General features: G+C 48.1%; 1 protein-coding gene across 1 annotated transcript in view; it reads left to right on the forward strand.

Annotated features, from left to right (window-relative positions):
* Window positions 1-376: 376 nt before the first annotated feature.
* Window positions 377-22,533, forward strand: part of LOC146863338 (homeobox protein not2-like) — a 31,200-nt gene continuing 9,043 nt past the window's right edge. The window contains exons 1-2 of the mRNA XM_085643357.1: window positions 377-2,152; window positions 17,729-17,931. Of these exons, the coding sequence (XP_085499483.1) occupies window positions 1,834-2,152; window positions 17,729-17,931 (522 nt within the window). The 5' untranslated portion in view covers window positions 377-1,833. The remainder of the gene's footprint in view (window positions 2,153-17,728; window positions 17,932-22,533) is intronic.

A 22,533-nucleotide genomic window follows, 5' to 3' on the forward strand; every position in this document is an offset into this window, starting at 1 on the left:
GCGGATCAGAGCGGTTTGGGGGCCCCGGGGGGTGGTGCGGCACGCTGTAAACTCATCTGTTCACAAACACTGGAGATCCGATGAGTTACTGATCAGGTGTATTGATCTAATGCCCTGTGATTGCCTCTCCAAACATCCCATCAGACCCCGGAGAGGGTAAATTGAAGTTTGCACTCCCAGCTGCATCACAGGGGCATGTTTGAGGAAGGCAAGTGGGTGTGAGCAGGCTTCGCCCTCGGTGGGTGTGAGCAGCCTTCCCTCGGTGGGTGTGAGCTGCCTTCCCCCTCCCGCTGCTTTGCATATTAATGCCCTGATTACACCTCTGAATGGAGACCCTCTCTTAACGCCCCCTTCCCTTCCTTCATCCAGAGTTAGCGGGCCCTAGAGGAGAGCGGGCGAGATTCCACGCAGCTGCCCAGCCTGGATACCACAGAGGTCACAGCTCGCAGGCACTGCTGCGTCCACGGATCTTCACTGGAGCGCAACAGGCCACTGCTGCCACAGCACTGCACCCCAGCCTCAGTCCAGCCTCCGGCCTGGCTGCCCCCGCACACCCTCAGCTCACAGGCACTGCTGCGTCCACGGGTCTTCACAGGACCTCCACAGGCCACTGCTACCACAGCACTGCAGCCCAGCCTCCGGCCGGGCTGCCCCCGTACACCCCCGCACACCATCAGCTCACAGGCACTGCTGCGTCCACGGGTCTTCACAGGACCTCCACAGGCCACTGCTACCACAGCACTGCAGCCCAGCCTCCGGCCGGGCTGCCCCCGTACACCCCCGCACACCATCAGCTCACAGGCACTGCTGCGTCCACGGGTCTTCACAGGACCTCCACAGTCCACTGCAGTGAGGTCACTGTTGCCACAGCACTACACTCCAACCTCAGTGTAGCCCCATGCCTAGCTGCACGCGCACACCCTCAGCTCACTGCGGCGCCTTACCCCAGTGCACACAGACCCGCGCTGACCTGAGCCCAGACCTCACTGCACTCATTCATTCCTGCTCCTTAGACCCCACTGCATTACATACAGTAGGCTTGCACACATACCCCATTCCATCCCAGCCCCACTGCACACTCGGGCTCCCCTGCAGCGCCGACCCAGCACTGCCCGCCCCAGACTCCGTGTTACCACTATAACTTATACCGTTCACTGCAACTACCAGTGCACCAGGCATTGAACTGCATGCCTAAACTCCTCTGCATCCGCAGACCGCCCACTGCACGCCAGGCTCCACTGCCCCCCACCTCACCTAGACCTCGCACTATTTGATAGACCGGCCACTGCACGCCAGACTCCAGTGCCCCCAGACCTCGCAGTATTCCACAGACCGGCCACTGCACGCCAGACTCCAGTGCCCCCCAGACCTTGCAGTATTCCACAGACCGGCCACTGCACGTCAGACTCCAGTGCCCCCCAGACCTTGCAGTATTCCACAGACCGGCCACTGCACTCCAGACTGCAGTGCCCCTCAGACTTCGCAGTATTCCACAGAACGGCCACTGCACGCCAGATTCCAGTGCCCCCCAGACCTCGTAGTATTCCACAGACCGGCCACTGCACGCCAGACTCCAGTGCCCCCCAGACCTTGCAGTATTCCACAGACCGGCCACTGCACTCCAGACTCCAGTTCCCCCCCAGACCTTGCAGTATTCCACAGACCGGCCACTGCACGCCAGACTCCAGTTCCCCCCCAAACCTTGCAGTATTCCACAGACCGGCCACTGCACGCCAGACTCCAGTGCCCCCCAGACCTTGCACTCCTCTTAACCGCCAGGTCCTGCGCTGCACCTTACACCTTGGCACCCATACCTCACTGAAGGCCGGCTAAATGCTTCAGATGCTCCAGTCTGCAGCCTTCCCGGGCTTCGGCCACTTGTGGACAGACTCCGACCCCTCGAGGGCGGCCCCGGAACTGCCCCCTAAGAGCTCCTTTAACATCGACTCTATCCTGGCCACGCGGCCGCCTCGTGTTCCAGCAGAGGGTGCTCCCTGGCAGTCGGCAGCTGCCCCGGTGCCCTACGGGGTTGTACCCTACTACCCACGTCTATACCTGTACAAGAGCGCGGGGTTCCCAAGCCTGGCAGCGGACGAGCAGCCAGACACTCCGCAGGGAGGATACCCCTGCACGGACCCAAGGTGTATGCAAGGTAAGAGGGGCACTGCCCAGGGCCAAGGGTCACTGGAAGGATACACTGCCGAGAAGGGTGACTGCCCGGGGTTACTGCCAGAGGGCGCAGTCTCTTCCTCGTAAATATCCATAGTGCGCTGTGCTCTCCTCACAAATACCCCTCGTGTACTCTTCAGAAACAAACAATATGCACTCTACCCCTCAGAAATACCCAGGGCATACTCTGCTCTTCACAGATACCCAGGGCATACTCTGCTCTTCACAGATACCCAGGGCATACTCTGCTCTTCACAGATACCCAGAGCGCACTCTGCCCTTCACAAATACCCAGGGCGCACTCTGCTCTTCACAGATACCCAGAATGCACTCTGCTCTTCACAGATACCAAGGGGATACTCTGCCCTTCACTAATACCCAGAATGCACTCTGCCCTTCACAAATACCCAGGGCGCACTCTGCTCTTCACAGATACCCAGAATGCACTCTGCTCTTCACAGATACCAAGGGGATACTCTGCCCTTCACAAATACCCAGAATGCACTCTGCCCTTCACAAATACCCAGGGCGCACTCTGCTCTTCACAGATACCCAGAATGCACTCTGCTCTTCACAGATACTAAGGGGATACTCTGCCCTTCACTAATACCCAGGGCGCACTCTGCCCTTCACAAATACCCAGGGCGCACTCTGCTCTTCACAGATACCCAGAATGCACTCTGCTCTTCACAGATACTAAGGGGATACTCTGCCCTTCACTAATACCCAGGGCGCACTCTGCCCTTCACAAATACCGAGGGCGCACTCTGCTCTTCACAGATACCCAGGGCGTACTCTGCTCTTCACAGATACCCAGGGCATACTCTGCTCTTCACAGATACCCTGAGCGCACTCTGCCCCTTCACAAATACCCAGGGCGCACTCTGCCCTTCACAAATACCCAGAATGCACTCTGCCCTTCACAAATACCCAGGGCGCACTCTGCTCTTCACAGATACCCAGAATGCACTCTGCTCTTCACAGATACTAAGGGGATACTCTGCCCTTCACTAATACCCAGGGCGCACTCTGCCCTTCACAAATACACAGGGCGTACTCTGCTCTTCACAAATACCCACAGCGTGCTCTGCCCTTCACAAATACCCAGAATGCACTCTGCTCTTCACAGATACCAAGGGGATACTCTGCCCTTCACTAATACCCAGGGCGCACTCTGCCCTTCACAAATACCCAGGGCGCACTCTGCCCTTCACAAATACCCAGGGCATACTCTGCTCTTCACAGATACCCAGTACCCAGGATGCACTCTGCTCTTTACAAATACCCAGGGCATACTCTGCCCTTCACAAATACCCAGGGCGCACTCTGCCCTTCACAAATACCCAGGGCGCACTCTGCCCTTCACAAATACCCACGGTGTACTCTGCTCTTCACAGATACCAAGGGTGTACTCTGCCTGAGTGTACTCTGCTCTTCACAAATACCCACGGTGTACTATGCTCTTCACATATACTCACGGTGTACTATGCTCTTCACAGATACCAAGGGCATACTCTGCCCCTCAGAAATACCCAGGGCACACTCTGCCCTTCACAGACACCCAGGGCGCACTCTGCCCTTCACTAATACCCAGGGCACACTCTGCCCTTCACAAATACCCAGGGCGCACTCTGCCCTTCACAAATACCCAGGGCATACTCTGCTCTTCACAGATACCCAGGGTGCACTCTGCCCTTCACTAATACCCAGGGCACACTCTGCCCTTCACAAATACCCAGGGCGCACTCTGCTCTTCGCAGATACCCACGGTGTACTCTGCTCTTCGCAAATACCCACAGTGTCCTCTGCTCTTCACAAATACTCACGGTGTACTATGCTCTTCACAGATACCAAGGGCATACTCTGCCCCTCAGAAATACCCAGGGTGCACTCTGCTCTTCACAGACACCCAGGGCGCACTCTGCCCTTCACAAATACCCAGGGGATACTCTGCTCTTCACAAATACCCTGGGCGTACTCTGCTCTTCACAAATACGCATGGCGTAGTCTGCTCTTCACAAATACCCAGGGCGTACTCTGCTCTTCACAAATACCCACGGTGTACTCTGCTCTTCACAAATACCCACGGTGTACTCTGCCCGAGGTGTACTCTGCTCTTCACAGATACCAAGGGCATACTCTGCCCTTAACAAATACCCAGGGCGTACTCTGCTCTTCACAGATACCCACGGTGTACTCTGCTCTTCACAAATACCCACGGTGTACTCTGCTCTTCACAGATACCTGGGGCATACTCTGCACTTCCCAAATAGCCAGGGCGTAGTCTGCTCTTCCCAAATACCCAGGGCATACTCTGCCCTTCACAAATACCCGGGGTGTACTCTGCTCTTCACAAATACCCACGGTGTACTCTGCTCTTCACAAATACCCACGGTGTACTCTGCTCCTCACAAATACCCACAGTGTACTCTGCACAGGGTGTACTCTGTTTTTCACAGATACCCACGGTGTACTCTGCTCTTCACAAATACCCATGGTGTACTCTGCTCTTCACAGATACCCAGGACGTAGTCTGCTCTTCACAGATACTCAGGGCACACTCTGCTCTTTACAAATACCCACGATGTACTCTGCTCTTCACAAATACCCATGGTGTACTCTGCTCTTCACAGATACCCAGGACGTAGTCTGCTCTTCACAAATACCCAGGGCACACTCTGCTCTCTACAAATAGCCAGGGTGTACTCAGCTCTTCAGAAATACCCATGGTGTACTCTGCCCAGGGTGTACTCTTATCTTCACAGATACCTACGGTGTACTCTGCTCTTCACAGATACCAAGGGCATGCTCTGCCCTTCACAAATACCCAGGGCGTACTCTGCTCTTCACGAATACCCACGGTTTACTTTGCTCTTCACAAATACACCGGGCATACTCTGCTCTTTACAAATACCCACGGTGTACTCTGCTCTTCACAAATACTCAGGGTGTACTATGCTCTTCACATATACCCACGGTGTACTCTGCTCTTCACAAACAACCAGGGCACACTCTTCTCATCACAGATACCTAGGGCATAGTCTGCTCTTCACAAATACCCAGGGTGTACTCTGCTCTTCACAAATACCCAGGGTGTACTCTGCCCGGGGTGTACTCTTTTCTTCACAGATACCCACGGTGTACTCTGCTCTTCACAGATGCGTTCAGTGTACTCTGCTCTTCACAAATAACCGTAGTGTACTTTTCCAAGGCGTACTCTGCCCTGCACAGACACGTTGGGTGTACTCTGTCCTTCACAAATAACCGTAGTGTACTCTTCCAAGGCGTGCTCTGCTCTTCACAGATACTTTGGGTGTACTCTGTTCTTCATAAATAACCAGGGTGTACACTGCCCAGGGTGCTCTCTGCTCTTCACAAATACCCAGGGTGTACTATACCCAGGGTGTACTCTGCCCCTAAGAAATGTGTAGGGTGTACTCTGCTCTTAACAAATACCAAGGGTGTACTCTGCCCGGGGTGTACTCTGCTCTTCACAAATAACCATAGTGTACTCTTCCAAGGCGTACTCTGCCCTGCACAGACACGTTGGGTGTACTCTGTCCTTCACAAATAACCGTAGTGTACTCTTCCAAGGCGTGCTCTGCTCTTCACAGATACTTTGGGTGTACTCTGTTCTTCATAAATAACCAGGGTGTACACTTCCCAGGGTGCTCTCTGCTCTTCACAAATACCCAGGGTGTACTCTGCCCCTAAGAAATGCCTAGGGTGTACTCTGCTCTTAACAAATACCAAGGGTGTACTCTGCGCTTCACAAATTACCATAGTGTATATTTCCCAGGGCGTCTCTGCTCTTCACAGATGCGTTGGGTGTACTCTGCTCTTCATTAATAACCAGGGTGCACTCTGCCCAGGTTGCGCTCTGCTCTTCACAAATACCCAGGGTGTACTCTGCCCAGGGCATACTCTGCTCTTCACAAATACCCAGAGGGTACTCTGTTCTTCACAAATACCCAGGGTGTACTCTACAATAACCATGGTGTACTCTGCTCAGGGAGTACTCTGCTCTCCACAAATGCCCAGGGTGTACTCTGCCCATGCTGCAATCTGCTCTTCACAAATAACCATAGTGTGCTCTGCCCAGGGCGTACTTTGCTTTTCACAAATACCCAGGCTGTATTCTGCTCTTCACAAATAACCATAGTGTGCTCTGCCCAGGGCGTACTTTGCTTTTCACAAATACCCAGGCTGTATTCTGCTCTTCACAAATAACCATAGTGTGCTCTGCCCAGGGCGTACTTTGCTTTTCACAAATACCCAGGGTGAACCCTGCCCCTCATTAATACCCAGGACTAACTCTGCTCTTTACAAAAAACTAGGTGTAGGCAAATAATTCTGCTCCGCCGGCGTAGTTGGCGGGGTTTTACCCACTTGGCTCGGAGCACAGAGTTCCACAAACCTCCGCAAACTGAAGCAGAGCAGAGTGTTTTATCTCAAGCGGCTCACCACTGTTATGTTGGTAAGTGCTTGCGAGAAAAAATCGTGTGCTAGACCCGCCCTCCCCGTGAGGTTTCTCAACAAGGGCGGTCGCAGCAGGCCACGCCCACTCATGTTGAAAAATCTGCTGCTCGCGTTGAGAACGCTTCCGCTCAAGTAGAATGTTGACTTGAACGGCACAAAGCAGCAGTGCCCTCTGCCGTGACACGTAGTGCAGTACGCTCTGATTTAACAGCATGGGACAAACTTCTGACACTAAAAACCAGTGCGAGCAACCCGACTAAACAGACACTGCCGCTGGCGGAACTCCGCAGAGCACAGTGTCGTTTTTCTGGCGCTTCACGGAGTACCTTGAGTAGAACTCTGTGAACTCCGCCCACGTCTACAAATAACGAGGGTGCACTCTGCACCTTAGAAATACGCAGAGTGTACTGTTCCTCACAATTATTTTGGGTGTACTCTGCTCCTCAGAAATACCCAGCGTGTACTGTTCCTCAAAAATAGCTTGAGATGTTCTCTGCTTCCCAGAAATACCCAGGATGTATACTGCTCTTCACAAATAGCCATGGTGTACCCTGCTCCTCAGAAATAGCCAGGGTGTACTGTTCCTCACTAATAGCCGAAGTGCATGCTGGCCCTCAGAAATTTCCCTGTTGTATTCTGCTCTTCAGAAATACTCTGTGGCTACTCCTAGCATTAGAACACAAAAATATGTTAAAATGGGGATAATACATGCACAAAATGAGTTCAACCCTATTTTCTCGTCCTTTCCTACCAGAAGCCGCCAGCGCAAACGCCACTCCACTTTTGAGGGTGAAGACTGTATCTTGTTACTGCACAGTTCACTTTCATCAGACCCTATGACGAAAGCAGCAAAATCGGTGCAAAACCGTTATACCCTTTTTACCGAAATGCAAAGTTTTGCCATAATACAGTATATTAGGAAACCTGCTAGCTTTCTGGTAGATTGTGCTAAAAAAACATGCATTTGTTCGAAATTTCATCTCTGATCTACAGAAGAGGGTGCGAGGGTGGGGAATTCCTATCTTAACTCGCAATAATGAACGTGTTTTTAAAATGATATTCTGCATTTTGGAATCTTATATCCAAATTTATTCTGCCGCATGAAGTTCAGAGAAAGTATGTGTTCGTGCACGTGAGTGTGCTGGCACGCTCTTGCGCAATAATGGACCCATGTTGCACGATAATCATTCCTGTGATCAAAAGTTACCACAGGAAAAAAAACTTTTTTATAAGTAGGGAAAAATATAGTGAGAAAGGTCATCAATTATGGTCCCATAACAACACAAGGCGGTCCTAATGGTATTTATAAACCAAAGTTGGCCATATAGCCAAAACCCCAAGATTGGAACATATCTATAGGATAAAGTACCCCCTGCTGTACATTATAAGGATATTGCAAGCCACCGAGAAGTTCAGTGAATATATAGCAGAATGAGGCTATTTGTAAGGTCATGGAATTCATAGGTAACTTGTAATACCCATTTCAATTAGATTCTTTTTATTGTATTCATTCATGTATAGCAAAACATTTGTATAGGATGCATTTCCTGCGTTGTCCTTTTAAAATCCGTCATTGGGCATTTTATTCCTTATAAAACATGGTTACACCATCAACCTTTCGACAAACCATTTAAATTCTTGGTGTCTTGCCCTTTTATATGAAAGAAGTAATACATTTACACTCATGCAGATTCTAAGTAGAATCTGTATTGCGAAATTAAACAATAATAATCAGTTAGTAATTTCTTGAAAAAAGATATTGAAAAAAGTTAATTAAAAGTCAGATTTAAAAATTGCAGTAGCTCAAACCGTTGAATAAAGGAATTCTAAAGAGGTGCTTTTCTACACGGATTGAAGGCTAAGCACACTACAAATAATGATACACTGTGGTCCTATAGTGCCATCTGGTGGTCGTAAAATGAAAGCAACATTTTAAATTATTCTCAAAGGGAAATAAAATATACACATAAACACCTACTGTCAAATATTCTGCAACTTTCGATCTGTTTCAAACTCACAAACCCATCCACAGTCACATACCACATATCGTAGAACTGGGTTACTGTATACCTCTAACTCCAGTCGCAGCACAATTAGGGCAGAAGCTTGATAGGCGGGGTTAGGTGCATTTTGTACAGAAAAAAACACACACACACACACACACTCTCTCTCTTTCTCTCTCTCTCTCTCTAAAAAAGTGAAAAAACGCGTTTCGGCCCCATGGCCTTTGTCAGTGAGTTTCTGTGAACAGAAACATTGGAGTATCCTTCAGATAGATGTGAAATTAGGAAATGTGTTGCCAAATAAACAAGATATAACACATAGGAAGAGTGGGTCCCTGAAGGACATCTTGGTCCACAGTCACCATGTGGATGGACCTATGCATAAAGGCATAAATCACCGGTTTCTATCCCTGCACTATATACATATACATATCGGTCGCCAGTAGATAGTTATAGTTAGGTCCGTGTTTCCATAGGAAATCTCAAAATTCTATTTTGAATAACTTTGGCGCCGGTTGACAAATCCTCGCGAAATTTTCAAAACTAATGGGGCACTCCGATCAGCTCCTACCCTGAAAGTCTCTGGGTGATTCGTCAAGCGGGGGCCGAGAAAAAAGGGAGGTCCCAAAACGCGTTTTCCCCATGCATTTTCCCATAGGACCTTTAGTCGAAGGTACAACCTGAACGGCTGAACAGAATTACTTGAAATTTGGCAGAGAGGTAGTCCTCAGGTCAGGCATGTGCCTTTTGCACATATGGAGTCAATCTGTTCAGTATTTCCTGAAGAAAATTGCAGTTAAAAGTACATATATATTTATAAGCGCGCACCGTGCGCGCACCCTAACGTGCGCAAGCGTAATTCTGATTGGTGGTTACATGTCAGTCAACGTTCGAATCGGACGAAATCAGGAAGTGTCGGCCGCCATTTTGTTTGTTTTGTGTGCGACAGGGAAAAAGGAAGGTGGCGAACGTGAAAAGGGGGCAGGGTAGAGAGTTTCTGACCCCGTAGCCTTTGTCAGGGGGTCCCTGAAGGACCCCGAAGGCTGATTTTTTTAAAAAAAAATTTTAAAAAAAAATTGCGGGGTGCGCGCACCGTTTGCGCACCGTGCGCGCACGGTGGAAAACATTTAAAAAAAAACCCAAAAAAACTTTTTAAACGAGCCATTCCATATTACAGGATACAGTCAATCTATAACTATATACATAGGTAGTTATTTTAAAATAAATATATAAAAAATATAATAATACATACATAACTTAGCATTTAAAAAACCGTACAAATTCACTTAAAAAACCATAGGTTTCACACACGTTATAGTTAGGAATTAGCATTTAAAAAACCTTACAAATTCACTTAAAAAACCATAGGTTTCACACATGTTATAGTTAGCTGGACATTTCACTCGTAAAAAACCAATGAAATTCCCCCGTTATAGTTAGTTCAGATAACTATAACTCGCGCGACCGCCACTCTATCACAAGGATGATGTCCTGAGTGATGCCACTGACCATGTCATGAGTGATGTAATACGTGACGTCATCAGCAGTGGATTGTGGGCGCGCGAGTTATAGTTATCTGAACTAACTATAACGGGGGAATTTCATTGGTTTTTTACGAGTGAAATGTCCAGCTAACTATAACATGTGTGAAATCTATGGTTTTTTTAAGTGAATTTATATATATATATATATATATATATATATATATATATATATATATATATATATATATATATATATATATATATATATATATATATATATATACATACACACATACACACATTGCAATGTCAGTAGAAGAGGATTCAATGTATTTAAATTGTTTAAATATAACAGGCTATAGCTGGTACTGTGATTCCCTTACATAGTTACACATTTTGTAATCTTCTCAGAAATGCACCCATAGCTGCTGCATGTTCCAAAGAAAGAATGTAACATATATATATATATGTGAACAAGGAGCATTTAGCTTTGAAACGCGTAGGGCTGAACTACTATACCAAGGACATTGCCGGTTGGTGATGAAATAAAGACCTTGCAAGTAACAGCTGGGTCGGCCTGTTCTTCGAGTGCGCTTTCAACGGTGGGCGTTTTTGGAAGAATTTATACCGGCCTGTCCAGGTCGGGAAAGTGCACCGCCATAAGAAATAAATTTGGACTGTGGGTTGCAGATTCACTGCAACCGTCTCACGGAGGAACAGGAGACAATATAACCAACAGGCGGAGACATTTGGGACCCATACAGGGTTTTAATTTTATGTGGTCGGCGGAAATTTATGGCAGAGAGCACTACAAGTCCCATGAGGCATTTGGGACAAAGCCACTTGGATGTGATATTTAAATCAACGAGGTGCTCACTTCCGCCGCTAGCCATTTTGCCCGTGAACAAGGAGCATTTAGCTTTGAAACGCGTAGGGCTGAACTACTATACCAAGGACACTGCCGGTTGGTGATGAAATAAAGACCTTGCAAGTAACAGCTGGGTCGGCCTGTTCTTCGAGTGCGCTTTCAACGGTGGGCGTTTTTGGAAGAATATATATATATATATATATATATATATATATATTTATATATATTATACATAAACTATATATCAGCTCCCAGCTCGTATTCCCAAAGGAAAACAAGACGACTGCACACAATATCCAGGGGTAAGTTCGGTTTTTATTTTACCGAAAAATAAAGCGGGACAGGACACGTTTCGGCGTAACGCCTTTTTCCACTGTAAGTGGGAATGGGGTAAACAATGCATTTAAATAAACAAATAAACATAGAAACAAGACAGCGATTTTGGCCGATGCTTGCTCTCTTGGCAATATCATGGAAGAAGGACTAACATATTGTTGCATCTCTCAACGCCATCTTGCAATAAACATAATGTTTTTAGAAGCTTGCCGAATAAATTATATACATATAAGTGTTTTAACCCCTTATATGCCCATGACGAGCTGGACTCGTCATGGAGCACAGTCGCGCTGTGCCCATGACGAGTCCAGCTCGTCATGAGGCATACCCTAGGGAATCCCTCTGGTGCGGGCACCAGAGGGATTCCCTTTCTGCCAAAACAGCCTCGGGAGCTGGGGAAGAGCTTCCCCAGCTCCCGAGCCCCCCCCCCCCCCCCCTTTCACTGTAATGACGATCGGAAAGTGAAACTGAAATGAGCCAAGAGGCTCATTTCAGTTTCACTTTCTACGTGCTCAGGGGGCTAGCTCAGCCCCCTGAGCACGTAGAAAGACGGGAGAGGTATCGTTGGAAAGGGGAGAATCTCCAGTGGATCCCTGCTTGGGGATCACCACAAGAGGGCGATCCCCAAGCAGGGATCCACCCACTAGACACCAGGGAGGGAGGAGCGGCCCCTTGGGCAAGGGCCTTTGCTCCCCCAAAGAATTTTGGCCAAATTTAGACTTTTTGCCCCCCCTGGGGGCAGATGGGGGCAGTAGCCCCTAATCTGCCCCCCGGTAAAAAGCCCACTAGACACCAGGGATTTTAAAAAAGAAATACAAAATAGGGGTGGGGACTGCCCAAAACGGGCAGGCCCATGCCCCCACCCCACCCCCAATTACTACAGTCTTTTGCCCCCCCGGGGGGCAGATGGGGCATTGGCTCCTAATCTGCCCCTTCGGGGGGGCAGGAAGCCCACTAAAAACCAGGGACTAGTTTTTAGTTTTTTTTTAGGGTGGGGGCTCCCAGCAACGGGCACGCCAATGCCCCCACCCACCTGCCACCATTACAGCCTTTCTGCCCCCCCTGGGGGGCAGATGGGGCATTGGCCCCCAATCTGCCCCCCCCCCCAACCCCGGGGGGGCAGAAAGCCCTCTAGACACCAGGGAAATAAAAAATAAAAAAAATAGGGGTGGGGCTGCCCAAAACGGGCAGGCCCATGCCCCCACCCCACCCCCCAATTACTACAGTCTTTCTGCCCCACCCGGGGGGCAGATGGGGCATTGGCCCCTAATCTGCCCATAGGCGCCAGCGAGTACGCCGGCTTTTTTTATGCGTGAGGGTGGGGGCTGCCCAAAATTGTCATACCAATGCCCCCACCCCCACACGTGTGGGAGGCCCAAGTACCCGCGACAGGCAAGGGCCTAAAACGTATTGAGGCGACATGAAAATTGCCTACATCAAAACGACCTGGTTTTGCAAGGGGGGTCACCTGGGTTTTTGGCCGGTGCTCGGCGGCCACCTAGGGGAACCTACCAAACCCACACATTTCTGAAAACTAGACACCCGGGGGACTCCAGGGAGGTATGGCTTGCGTGGATCCCCCAACGTTTCCTTACCCAGAATGCCCTGCAAACCTCCAATTTAGCTGAAAAAATCACCCTTTTCACACATTTTTGTGTGGGAAAGTTGTGGCATCACCGGGCTGACACAAATTTCCTACCACCCTGCGTTCCCCCGGGTCTCCCGATAAAAACGGTGCCTCACTCGTGTGGGAGGCCCAAGTACCCGCGACAGGCAAGGGCCCAAAACGTATTGAGGCGACATGAAAATTGCCTACATCAAAACGACCTGGTTTTGCAAGGGGGGTCACCTGGGTTTTTGGCCGGTGCTCGGCGGCCACCTAGGGGAACCTACCAAACCCACACATTTCTGAAAACTAGACACCCGGGGGACTCCAGGGAGGTATGGCTTGCGTGGATCCCCCAACGTTTCCTTACCCAGAATGCCCTGCAAACCTCAAATTTAGCTGAAAAAATCCCATTTTCCACACATTTTAGTGGGGGAAAGTTGTGGCATCACCGGGCTGAAACAAATGTTCTACCACCCAGCGTTCCCCCGGGTCTCCTGATAAAAACGGTGCCTCACTCGTGTGGGAGGCCCAAGTACCCGCGACAGGCAAGGGCCCAAAACGTAGAGAGGCGACATGAAATTTGCCTAACTCAAAACGACCTGGTTTTGCAAGGGGGATCACTTGGGTTTTTGGCCCGGTGCTCGGCGGCCACCTAGGGAAACCTACCAAACCCACACATTTCTGAAAACTAGACACCCGGGGGATTCCAGGGAGGTATGGCATGCGTGGATCCCCCAACGTTTCCTTACCCAGAATGCCCTGCAAACCTCAAATTTAGCTGAAAAAATCACCTTTTTCACACATTTTTTTGTGGGAAAGTTGTGGCATCACCGGGCTGACATGAATTTCCTACCACCCAGCGTTCCCCCGGGTCTCCCGATAAAAACGGTGCCTCACTCGTGTGGGAGGCCCAAGTACCCGCGACAGGCATGGGTCCAAAACGTAGTGCGCCTCAACAGGCAAGGGTCCTAAACCTAGTGTGCCTCAGTACGTTTTGGGCCCTTGTCTGTCGCGGGTACTTGGGCCTCCCACACGAGTGAGGCACCGTTTTTATCGGGAGACCCGGGGGAACGCTGGGTGGTAGGAAATTTGTGTCAGCCCAGTGATGCCACAACTTTCCCACACAAAAATGTGTGAAAAATGTGATTTTTTTAGCTAAAATTGAGGTTTGCAGAGGACTCTGGGTAAGGAAATGTTGGGGGATCTACGCAAGCCATACCTCCCTGGAAGCCCCCGGGTGTCTAGTTTTTAGAAATGTATGGGTTTGGTAGGTTTCCCTAGATGGCCGCCGAGCACCGGGCCAAAAACCCAAGTGACCCCCCTTGCAAAACCAGGTGGTTTTGAGATAGGCAATTTTGATGTCGCCTCACTGCGTTTTGGGCCCTTGCCTGTCGCGGGTACTTGGGCCTCGCACACAAGTGAGGCACCATACCTCCCTGGAAGCACACGGATGTCTAGTTTTCAAAAATGTATAGGTTTGCTAGGTTTCCCAAGGTGCCCGCAGAGCTAGGGTTCAAAAACTACAGCTAGACATTTTGCCAAAAAAATGTCATTTTTCACTGCGAAATTGAGGTGTGACCACGTTGCGTTTTGCGCCGTTTCCTGTTGCGGGCACTAGGCCGACCCACACAAGTGAGGTACCGTTTTTCTCGTAAGACTTTGGGGAACGCGGGGTGGGTGGAAATTTGTGGATCCACGCAGATTCCGGAACTTTCCACCACAGAAATGTGGGGAAAATGTGTTTTTTTGTCAATTTTTTTAGGTTTGCAAGGGATTCTGGGTAACAGACCCTGGTGGGAGGCAGTCAAGTCACCCCATCCTGAATTCCCCTGGGTGTCTAGTTTTCAAAAATGTATAGGTTTGCTAGGTTTCCCAAGGTGCCCGCAGAGCTAGGGTTCAAAAACTACAGCTAGACATTTTGCCAAAAATGGGTCATTTTTCACTGCGAAATTGAGGTGTGACCACGTTGCGTTTTGTGCCGTTTCCTGTCGCGGGCACTAGGCCGACCCACACTAGTGAGGTACCGTTTTTCTCGTAAGACTTTGGCAAATGCAGGGTGGGTGGAAATTTGTGGATCCACGCAGATTCCGGAACTTTCCACCACAGAAATGTGGGGAAAATGTGTATTTTTACAATGTTTTAGGTTTGCAAGTGATTCTGGGTAACAGACCCTGGTGGGAGGCAGTCAAGTCACCCCATCCTGGATTCCCCTGGGTGTCTAGTTTTAAAAAATGTATAGGTTTGCTAGGTTTCCCAAGGTGCCCGCAGAGCTAGGGTTCAAAAACTAGAGCTAGGCACTTTGCCAAAAAAGGGTAAATTTTCACAGCGATATTGAGTTGTGACCACGTTGCGTGTTGCGCCGTTTCCTGTCGCGGGCACTATGCCTACCCACACAAGTGAGGTACCATTTTTATCTGGAGACTTAGGGTAATTCAGATTTGTAAAGGAACTGTTATTATCTATTGACTCTCGATGCATTTCTGCCTTCCAAATGAAAGATATTGTGTAAACAAGAAGTCATTCTAAAAAATGACTGATAATTCTCATGCTAATATGAGTATTCCCAATTTCAGAAATGTGCAAATATCTACTATTTCTAAACTCTATATTTTGTTCCCATTTCAGAAATACATAGGTGTCTTTCATACCGATTTTTCCATGTACACATTTTTACAGAATAATTACCATATACCCGGTACATAATAAAAAACCATTGCAAGTTGCTGCTCAGTTTTTGTCTCTGGGTTCGTCGGGTTCTTGGTGAATCTACAAGTCCTATATATCCCCACAACCAGTAATGTCCAGCGGATGTAATGGTATATTGCTTTCAAAGAGCTGTCATAATTAGAAGAAGTTACAGGTGAAAACGTTGACACAAAAGGCTGTTTTTTTCAACTAATTTTCAATTTATCCTATATTTAACTGTTAGTTTCTATAAAAAAAACCTTGATGGATCTACACAAATGACCCCTTGCTGAATTCAGAATTTTGTCTTCTTCTCGAAAATGTATAGCTTTCCAGGATCCATTATTGCTTTTGTACCCATTTCTGCCATTAACTGGAAGGAGGTCAAAAGCACAAAAAAAAGCAAAAATAGGCTATGTCCCAGAAAAATGCCAAAACTGTGTAAAAAATGTTGGGTTTCTGACAAAAGTCTGGTATCCCCGAAAAGCTGGGAAAATGGTGATTTCAACCCCACAAACCCTTTTTTGATAACATTTGCAGGGAAAAACTCAGATGCTTTCATTTGCAGCCCATTTTTCCAATTTTTCAGAAAAAAACAACATTTTGCTGTATTTTGGCTCATTTCTGTGACTCCTCTAGGAGAATCCACAAACCCTGAGTACCTTTAGAATCCCCATGATGTTGGAAGAAAAGGACGCAAATTTGGCGTGGATACCTTATGTAGTCAAAAAGTTATAGGGGCCTCAGCGCGCACTACCGCAAATAGCCAAAAAAGGGCGTGGCACAGGAGGGGAAAAGGCCTGGCAGCGAAGGGGTTAAATTGATACACTCAAAACATCCAGTTTACAGCATGCCTGTCGATTCACGCCTGACGCATTTCGTGCTCATTGCAGTCTTCAGAGGCGTGACAGTCATTTTGGCATAGAGGCACACACCACAAGACCCACAAACCAACGTGGACTCATTTGAGTCGCCCATTGGAGGGCTCTTATTTCAAAGTGGGAGTTGTGGCCTCTGTGCCAAAATGACTGTCGCGCCTCTGAAGAGTGCAATGAGCACGAAACGCGTGAATCGACAGGCATGCTGTAAACTGGATCCGCCCACCGATCCGGCTTTTACCTCATGAAGGTTGCTGCAGTGGATGTCAGAGTGCGTCTCCACAGGTGAGAACCTTGGAGCTTTGATATATATATATATATATACATATATTGGAGAGAGGCGTGCCAGGACTCAACAAGGGGCATAATGAAGGCCCCTGTGCTTCCTGCAACGCAGGGGGGGACAACCCTTCAAAGGGGCCCCATTCAGCCCAAACCCAATAAATATCTGTGAGATATGGGAGACTCAGGGGCACTCGCCACATTCTGCAGATTCTGCAGGGGGCCCATCCTTTTGCGTTACGCCGCTGGCCTCAACCAGTGAGATCAGGAGACAGGGCGCAGAGTAGGACCCCTCAGGGAAGGGCTCAGGCGTTGCTTCAACCGGGAAGTTCATTACAGATTGGAGAAACAGCTGCCATGCCACTGTATATGGTTTATTTTTTGAATTATTTGTGTAACAGTGGTTGCTTGAGGGATGGCACAAGCAACATATTAGAATGGTGCCAACATGCTAATAATGTGATACTGATATGCCGAGGAAACATATTTACAAGGTATTTGTGGCAAGATGAGACTAAGCAGATAATAAAATGTTGTTAACCTCTTGAGTGCCCATGACGAGATGGTCTCGTCATGGGCCGCGGTTGCGCTGTGCCCATGACGAGACTATCTCGTCATGAACCCCGCCCGCTAATGAAAGGGCCGGCACAGGGCGGGGAAAGGGCGGGGCACTCAAGGGGTTAAAATAGCACAAACACACAATAACATGTACGTAACATGCCACTATCAACATACCACACATACAGTGTGACACGCGTGACATAATGATGACAATATACTACCAGGACACTAGCATCACAGTAAAATGGCACCTCATGAGATATTAAGAGCAGCAATGCGACACCCATATGTCAGTGTGCTCATGTCTTCCCCTGCATATATGACCCGGCTGTGGTCTTGTTCTCACCACCAAACCTTCTCTTTCCCTCACACAGGTCTGGGTCTAAGCCATTGCACAGCTGCCCCTCACATCGCTTCTGCCCCCTGGAGGCCAGGAGGCTGCAGGACAAAGAGGGTGAGGACAGTCTTCACGTCCGACCAGCTGGAGCGGCTGGAACAGGAGTTCCTGAGGCAGCAGTATATGGTGGGCACCGAGAGAGTGCAGTTGGCAGCCACTCTTCGCCTCACTGAGACACAGGTAGGAAGCCTCCACCAATGCCTGACCACTTCCTTACCCCTGAAGTATACAACAGATTCAGAAATGCTTTGATTGCCAGCACCCACTCCACTCCTTCAACACTCTTAGATGGGATATTGTGCTGCTGGCGAACACTTCTCACTTTTACAAGCTTTACATTCTATGCTTACCACATGCTCATTTTAATGGAATGCTTCTTCTGTGCTTTAACTTCCTGCCTTTTTCACCTGACAATCAACTTATCGTGCTTCATTCACTTCTTGGCCTCCCCTCACTGGGCCAACATATAGCTGTAGCAATGTTTTCAGCATAGTATTGTCGTTAACAAGAAGTGTGACTTTTTGATTTGATATAACTCTCAATTAATTTTTATGCCTGTGTGTTTGTGCAATTCCTGTTCTGGTGTAGCGGTACACACTCCTACAAACCAATTTTATTTGATAGGAGCAGGACTCTAAGTGGTTGGGAGGAGGGGAGGGTGTTATTCATTAATTGTTGTAGGAGTGATTTCTTAGATGAAAAGTGATGCTTATTTGAAGACTTATGTATCCTGATCAAATTATTTGGGAAATGTTTAATTTATCTAAAAGGCTTATAAAATTCTGGTTAAAAACGTAACTGTGTGGGTGTGTGAGGTGGCTATATGGGTATGTGAGTGGTTGTGTTTGTGGCTGTGTGGGTGTGTAACTAGGTGTGAGAGTGACTGTGTGGGTGTGTGAGTAGCTGTGTGGGTATATGAGTGGTTTTCCAGCTCTGTGAGTGGGTGTGTAAGTTGGTGTATGGGTTTGTGAATGCCTGTGTGGGTATGTAAGTGGTTCTGTGACTTGGTGTGTGACTGGCTGTGGGGGTCTGTAAGTGGCTGTATAAGTGGCTGTATGGGTCTGTGAGTGGGTGTCTGAGTTGTTGAGTGGGTGTTTAACTGTGTGTGTGAGTGTGTGGTTAGCGCTTATGTGGGTCTGTGAATGGGTGTGTGCGTGGTTCACTGGGGTTGTAAGTGGGTGTGTGAGTGGCTGTATACATGTGTGAATGGGTGTGCAAGTGGTTTTCTGGTCTTTGGATGAGTGTGTGACTGTATGGATATGTTAGTGAGTGTGTGAATGAGTGTACGAGTGGCTGTATAAGTGTGTACTGGAGTGAGTGAGTGCTTGAATGGTTCTCTGAGTCTGAAAATGGTTGTGTGAGTAGCGGTAGGGGTGTAAGGGTGGGTGAATGGGTGTGCGAGAGGTTTAGTGGTTTTCTTTGCTCCTGAATGAGTGGGTGATTGGCTGTATGGATGTGTGAGTGGGTGTTTGAGTAGTTGTGTGAATGTGTAAGTGTGTGTGAGTATGTGCTGGGTGTGTGAGTGGGTGTGTGAGTGCCCGTGAGGGTCTGTGAGTGGGTGTATGAGTGGTTCTCTGGGTCTGTAAATGGGTGTGTGACTGGCTGTATGGGTGTCTGAGTGGATAAGTGGTTTTGTGGGTGTGTGAGTGGGTGTCTGAGTGCCTGTGTGGGTCTGGTCTGTGAATGGGTGTGCGAGTGGCTCTCTGAGTCTCTGAGTAGATGTTTAAGGGACTTTATGGGTGTATGAGTGGCTCTATGAATGTGTGGCTGGGTGTGTGAGCTGCTGTATAAGTATGAACATTGGTGTGTGAGTGGTTTTCTGGATCTCTGACTAGGTGTATAAGTGCCTGTGTGGGTCTGTGTGTGAGTGTGTTAGTAGTTCTATGAGTGGATATATCAGTGACTGTATGGGTGTGTGAGTACCTGTATGGAAGTGTGACTGGATGTGTGAGTGTCTGTATGGGTGTGTGAGTGGGTGCGAGTGGCTTCCTTGGTCTCTGGGTGGGTGTGTGAGTGGCTGTATGGGTGAGTGGTTGTGTGAGTGGTTGTGGGGGTGTGCAAGTAGATGTGTGAGTATGTGGTGGATGTATGAGTGGGTGTGTATGTGGCTATGTGGCTCTCTAAGTGTGGTTTTGCTGTATGAATGTTTGGGTGAGTGTGTTAGTGAATGGATGTGTGAGAGGGTATGTGAGTGACTGTATTGGTGTGTGAGTGAGTATATGGATGTGTGAGTGGTTGAGTGTGTGAATGGGTGTGTGACTGACTGTGTGGGTCTGTAAGTGGCTGTATAAGTGGCTGTATGGGTGTGTGGGTGGGTGTCTGAGTGGTTGAGTAGGTGTGTAACTGTGTGTGTGAGTGTGTGGTTAGTGCTTATGTGGGTCTGTGAATGGGTGTGTGTGGTTCTCTGGGGTTGTAAGCGGGTGTGTGAGTGGCTGTATGCATGTGTGAATGGGTGTGCAAGTGGTTTTCTGGTCTTTGGATGAGTGTATGACTGTATGGGTATGTGAGTGAGTGTGTGAATGAGTGTACGAGTGGCTGTATAAGTGTGTACTAGAGTTAAACGATCCCTTCCTGTCCGCAAAAGCGGACATCTGACAAACCACATCTGTAACTGAAATGTATAACATGACAGAAAATGTATTATGCATAAGTTGGAAAATCAACAAAAGATAAAATGCCAGATCATCAATAATGTCACTATATTATGCAGCAATGGTTCTCAGTAAAATATGTTTGAAAAATAAAAGTGTATACTGGAGTGAGTGAGTACTTGAATGGTTCTCTGAGTCTGCAAGTGGGTGTGTGAGTAGCTGTAAGAGTGTAAGGGTGGGTGAATGGGTGTGCGAGAGGTTTAGTGGTTTTCTTGGCCCCTGAATGAGTGTGTGATTGGCTGTATGGATGTGCGAGTGGGTGTTTGAGTAGTTATGTGCATGTGTAAGTGTGTGTTGGGTGTGTGAGTGGGTGTGTGAGTGCCTGTGAGGGTCTGTGAGTGGGTGTATGAGTGGTTCTCTGGGTCTGTAAATGGGTGTGTGACTGTATGGGTGTCTGAATGGATAAAGTGATTTTGTGGGTGTCTGAGTGGGTATCTGAGTGCCTGTGTGGGTATGTGAGTGGGTGTGTGAGTGGTTCTCTGAGTATCTGAGTAGATGTTTAAGGGACTGTATGGGTGTGTGAGTAGGCGTATGAGTGGCTCTATGAATGTGTGGCTGGGTGTGTGAGTTGCTGTATAAGTATGAACATTGGTGTGTGTGAGTGGTTTTCTAGATATCTGACTAGGTGTATAAGTGCCTGTGTGGGTCTGTGTGTGAGTGTGTAAGTAGTTCTATGAGTGGATATATCAGTGACTGTATGGGTGTGTGAGTACCTGTATGGACGTGTGACTGGATGTGTGAGTGTCTATGGGTGTGTGAGTGGGTGCGAGTGTCTTTCTTGGTCTCTGTGTGGGTGTGTGAGTGGCTGTATGGGTAAGTGGTTGTGGGGGTGTGCAAGTAGATGTGTGAGTATGTGGTAGATGTATGAGTGGGTGTGTAAGTGGCTATGTGGGTCTCTGAGTGTGGTTTTGCTGTATAAATGTTTGAGGTAGTGTGGCTGTCTGGATGTATGAGAGGGTGTGTGAGTGACTGTATTGGTGTGTGAGTGAGTGTATGGATGTGTGAGTGGGTGAGTGTGAGTTGGTCTGTAAGTGGTGGGTGTGTTTTTAATTGGAGTCTGGATCGCAGTTTCACATGGAGGGGGTACATGCCAAGTGCCACAGTGGATCTGCAGACCCTCACGCACCAAAAATAAAACTTTTTTGGACAATTTCTTGCCTATGAGGGATTCTTCATAGACTTCTTCATCAGTCCCATGGGGTAAGGATACCTCTATCTTGACCCATTTTGTCCTATTTATACTTTATTCTCCCCCCCAGGAACCTTGCCCCAATTCACAAAATAGCTACTGCAACTTTTCTCGCAGGTTCCGGTCAGTTAATCACGGCATTGCTGCTGGCACTTGGATCCGCATCTCTAGATGTACATACATCTTTTTTTTATTTATTAACTTAAAAATTACTATACAGATTTTCACCAATGTTAAAAAAAAACTCTCTTTCTGAACCAAGATCAGCTTTCTGCCAAATGTGGTGTAATTCTGTTCAGCTGTTCGGGCTGTAGTTGTGTCTAAAATTCCTATAGGAAATTGCATCGGAAAATGCATTTTGGCCCCCCTCCCCTTCTTTCCTCCACCCCCTTGATGAATCACCCCAACACTTCCCAGACAGCAGCTAAAGTAAATAGCAAAATGTTTTGAAAATGTCATGAAGATTCCTCAAACGGCGTGGAAAGTTATTAGCATAACAAAAAACGCTTTTCCTATGGAAACTAGGTTATCCAGTATTAGGGTATCTTTCATAGATTCGCATGCCTGAATCATTCTCCGTCGGCGGGATGGGAGTCACCGGTAAATAACTAAGCAATGTCTTAGTAGACATATATAGTAAAAGGCCCCAAAAGGCCTTAGCTTAGTAAGCTATCCACGTCCTTATGTAAAAAGGACCAAAGTTTGGCCAGTAGCCAATCAGCTAGCACCACCTTCTAGAACCTTCCTGGAAGGAGCTCTACTCCCTCCGATTTTCTACCGCACGTCGTGCTAAGGGAGTCTCCACTGAGCTCTGCTAATTGCTTCTGGATTTCCAGTGTTTCTTGCTAAAAATTTACTTGGCTTCGTCATGGCTGATACCCCAAAGAAGGGACTGTTCAGATCCTGTGCTTCCTGTGGGAAAAAGAGGCTTCACGTGGACGA

The sequence above is a fragment of the Triturus cristatus genome, chromosome 2_2 (genome assembly GCF_964204655.1).
Source record: "Triturus cristatus chromosome 2_2, aTriCri1.1, whole genome shotgun sequence".
Classification (NCBI taxonomy): Eukaryota; Metazoa; Chordata; class Amphibia; order Caudata; family Salamandridae; genus Triturus; species Triturus cristatus.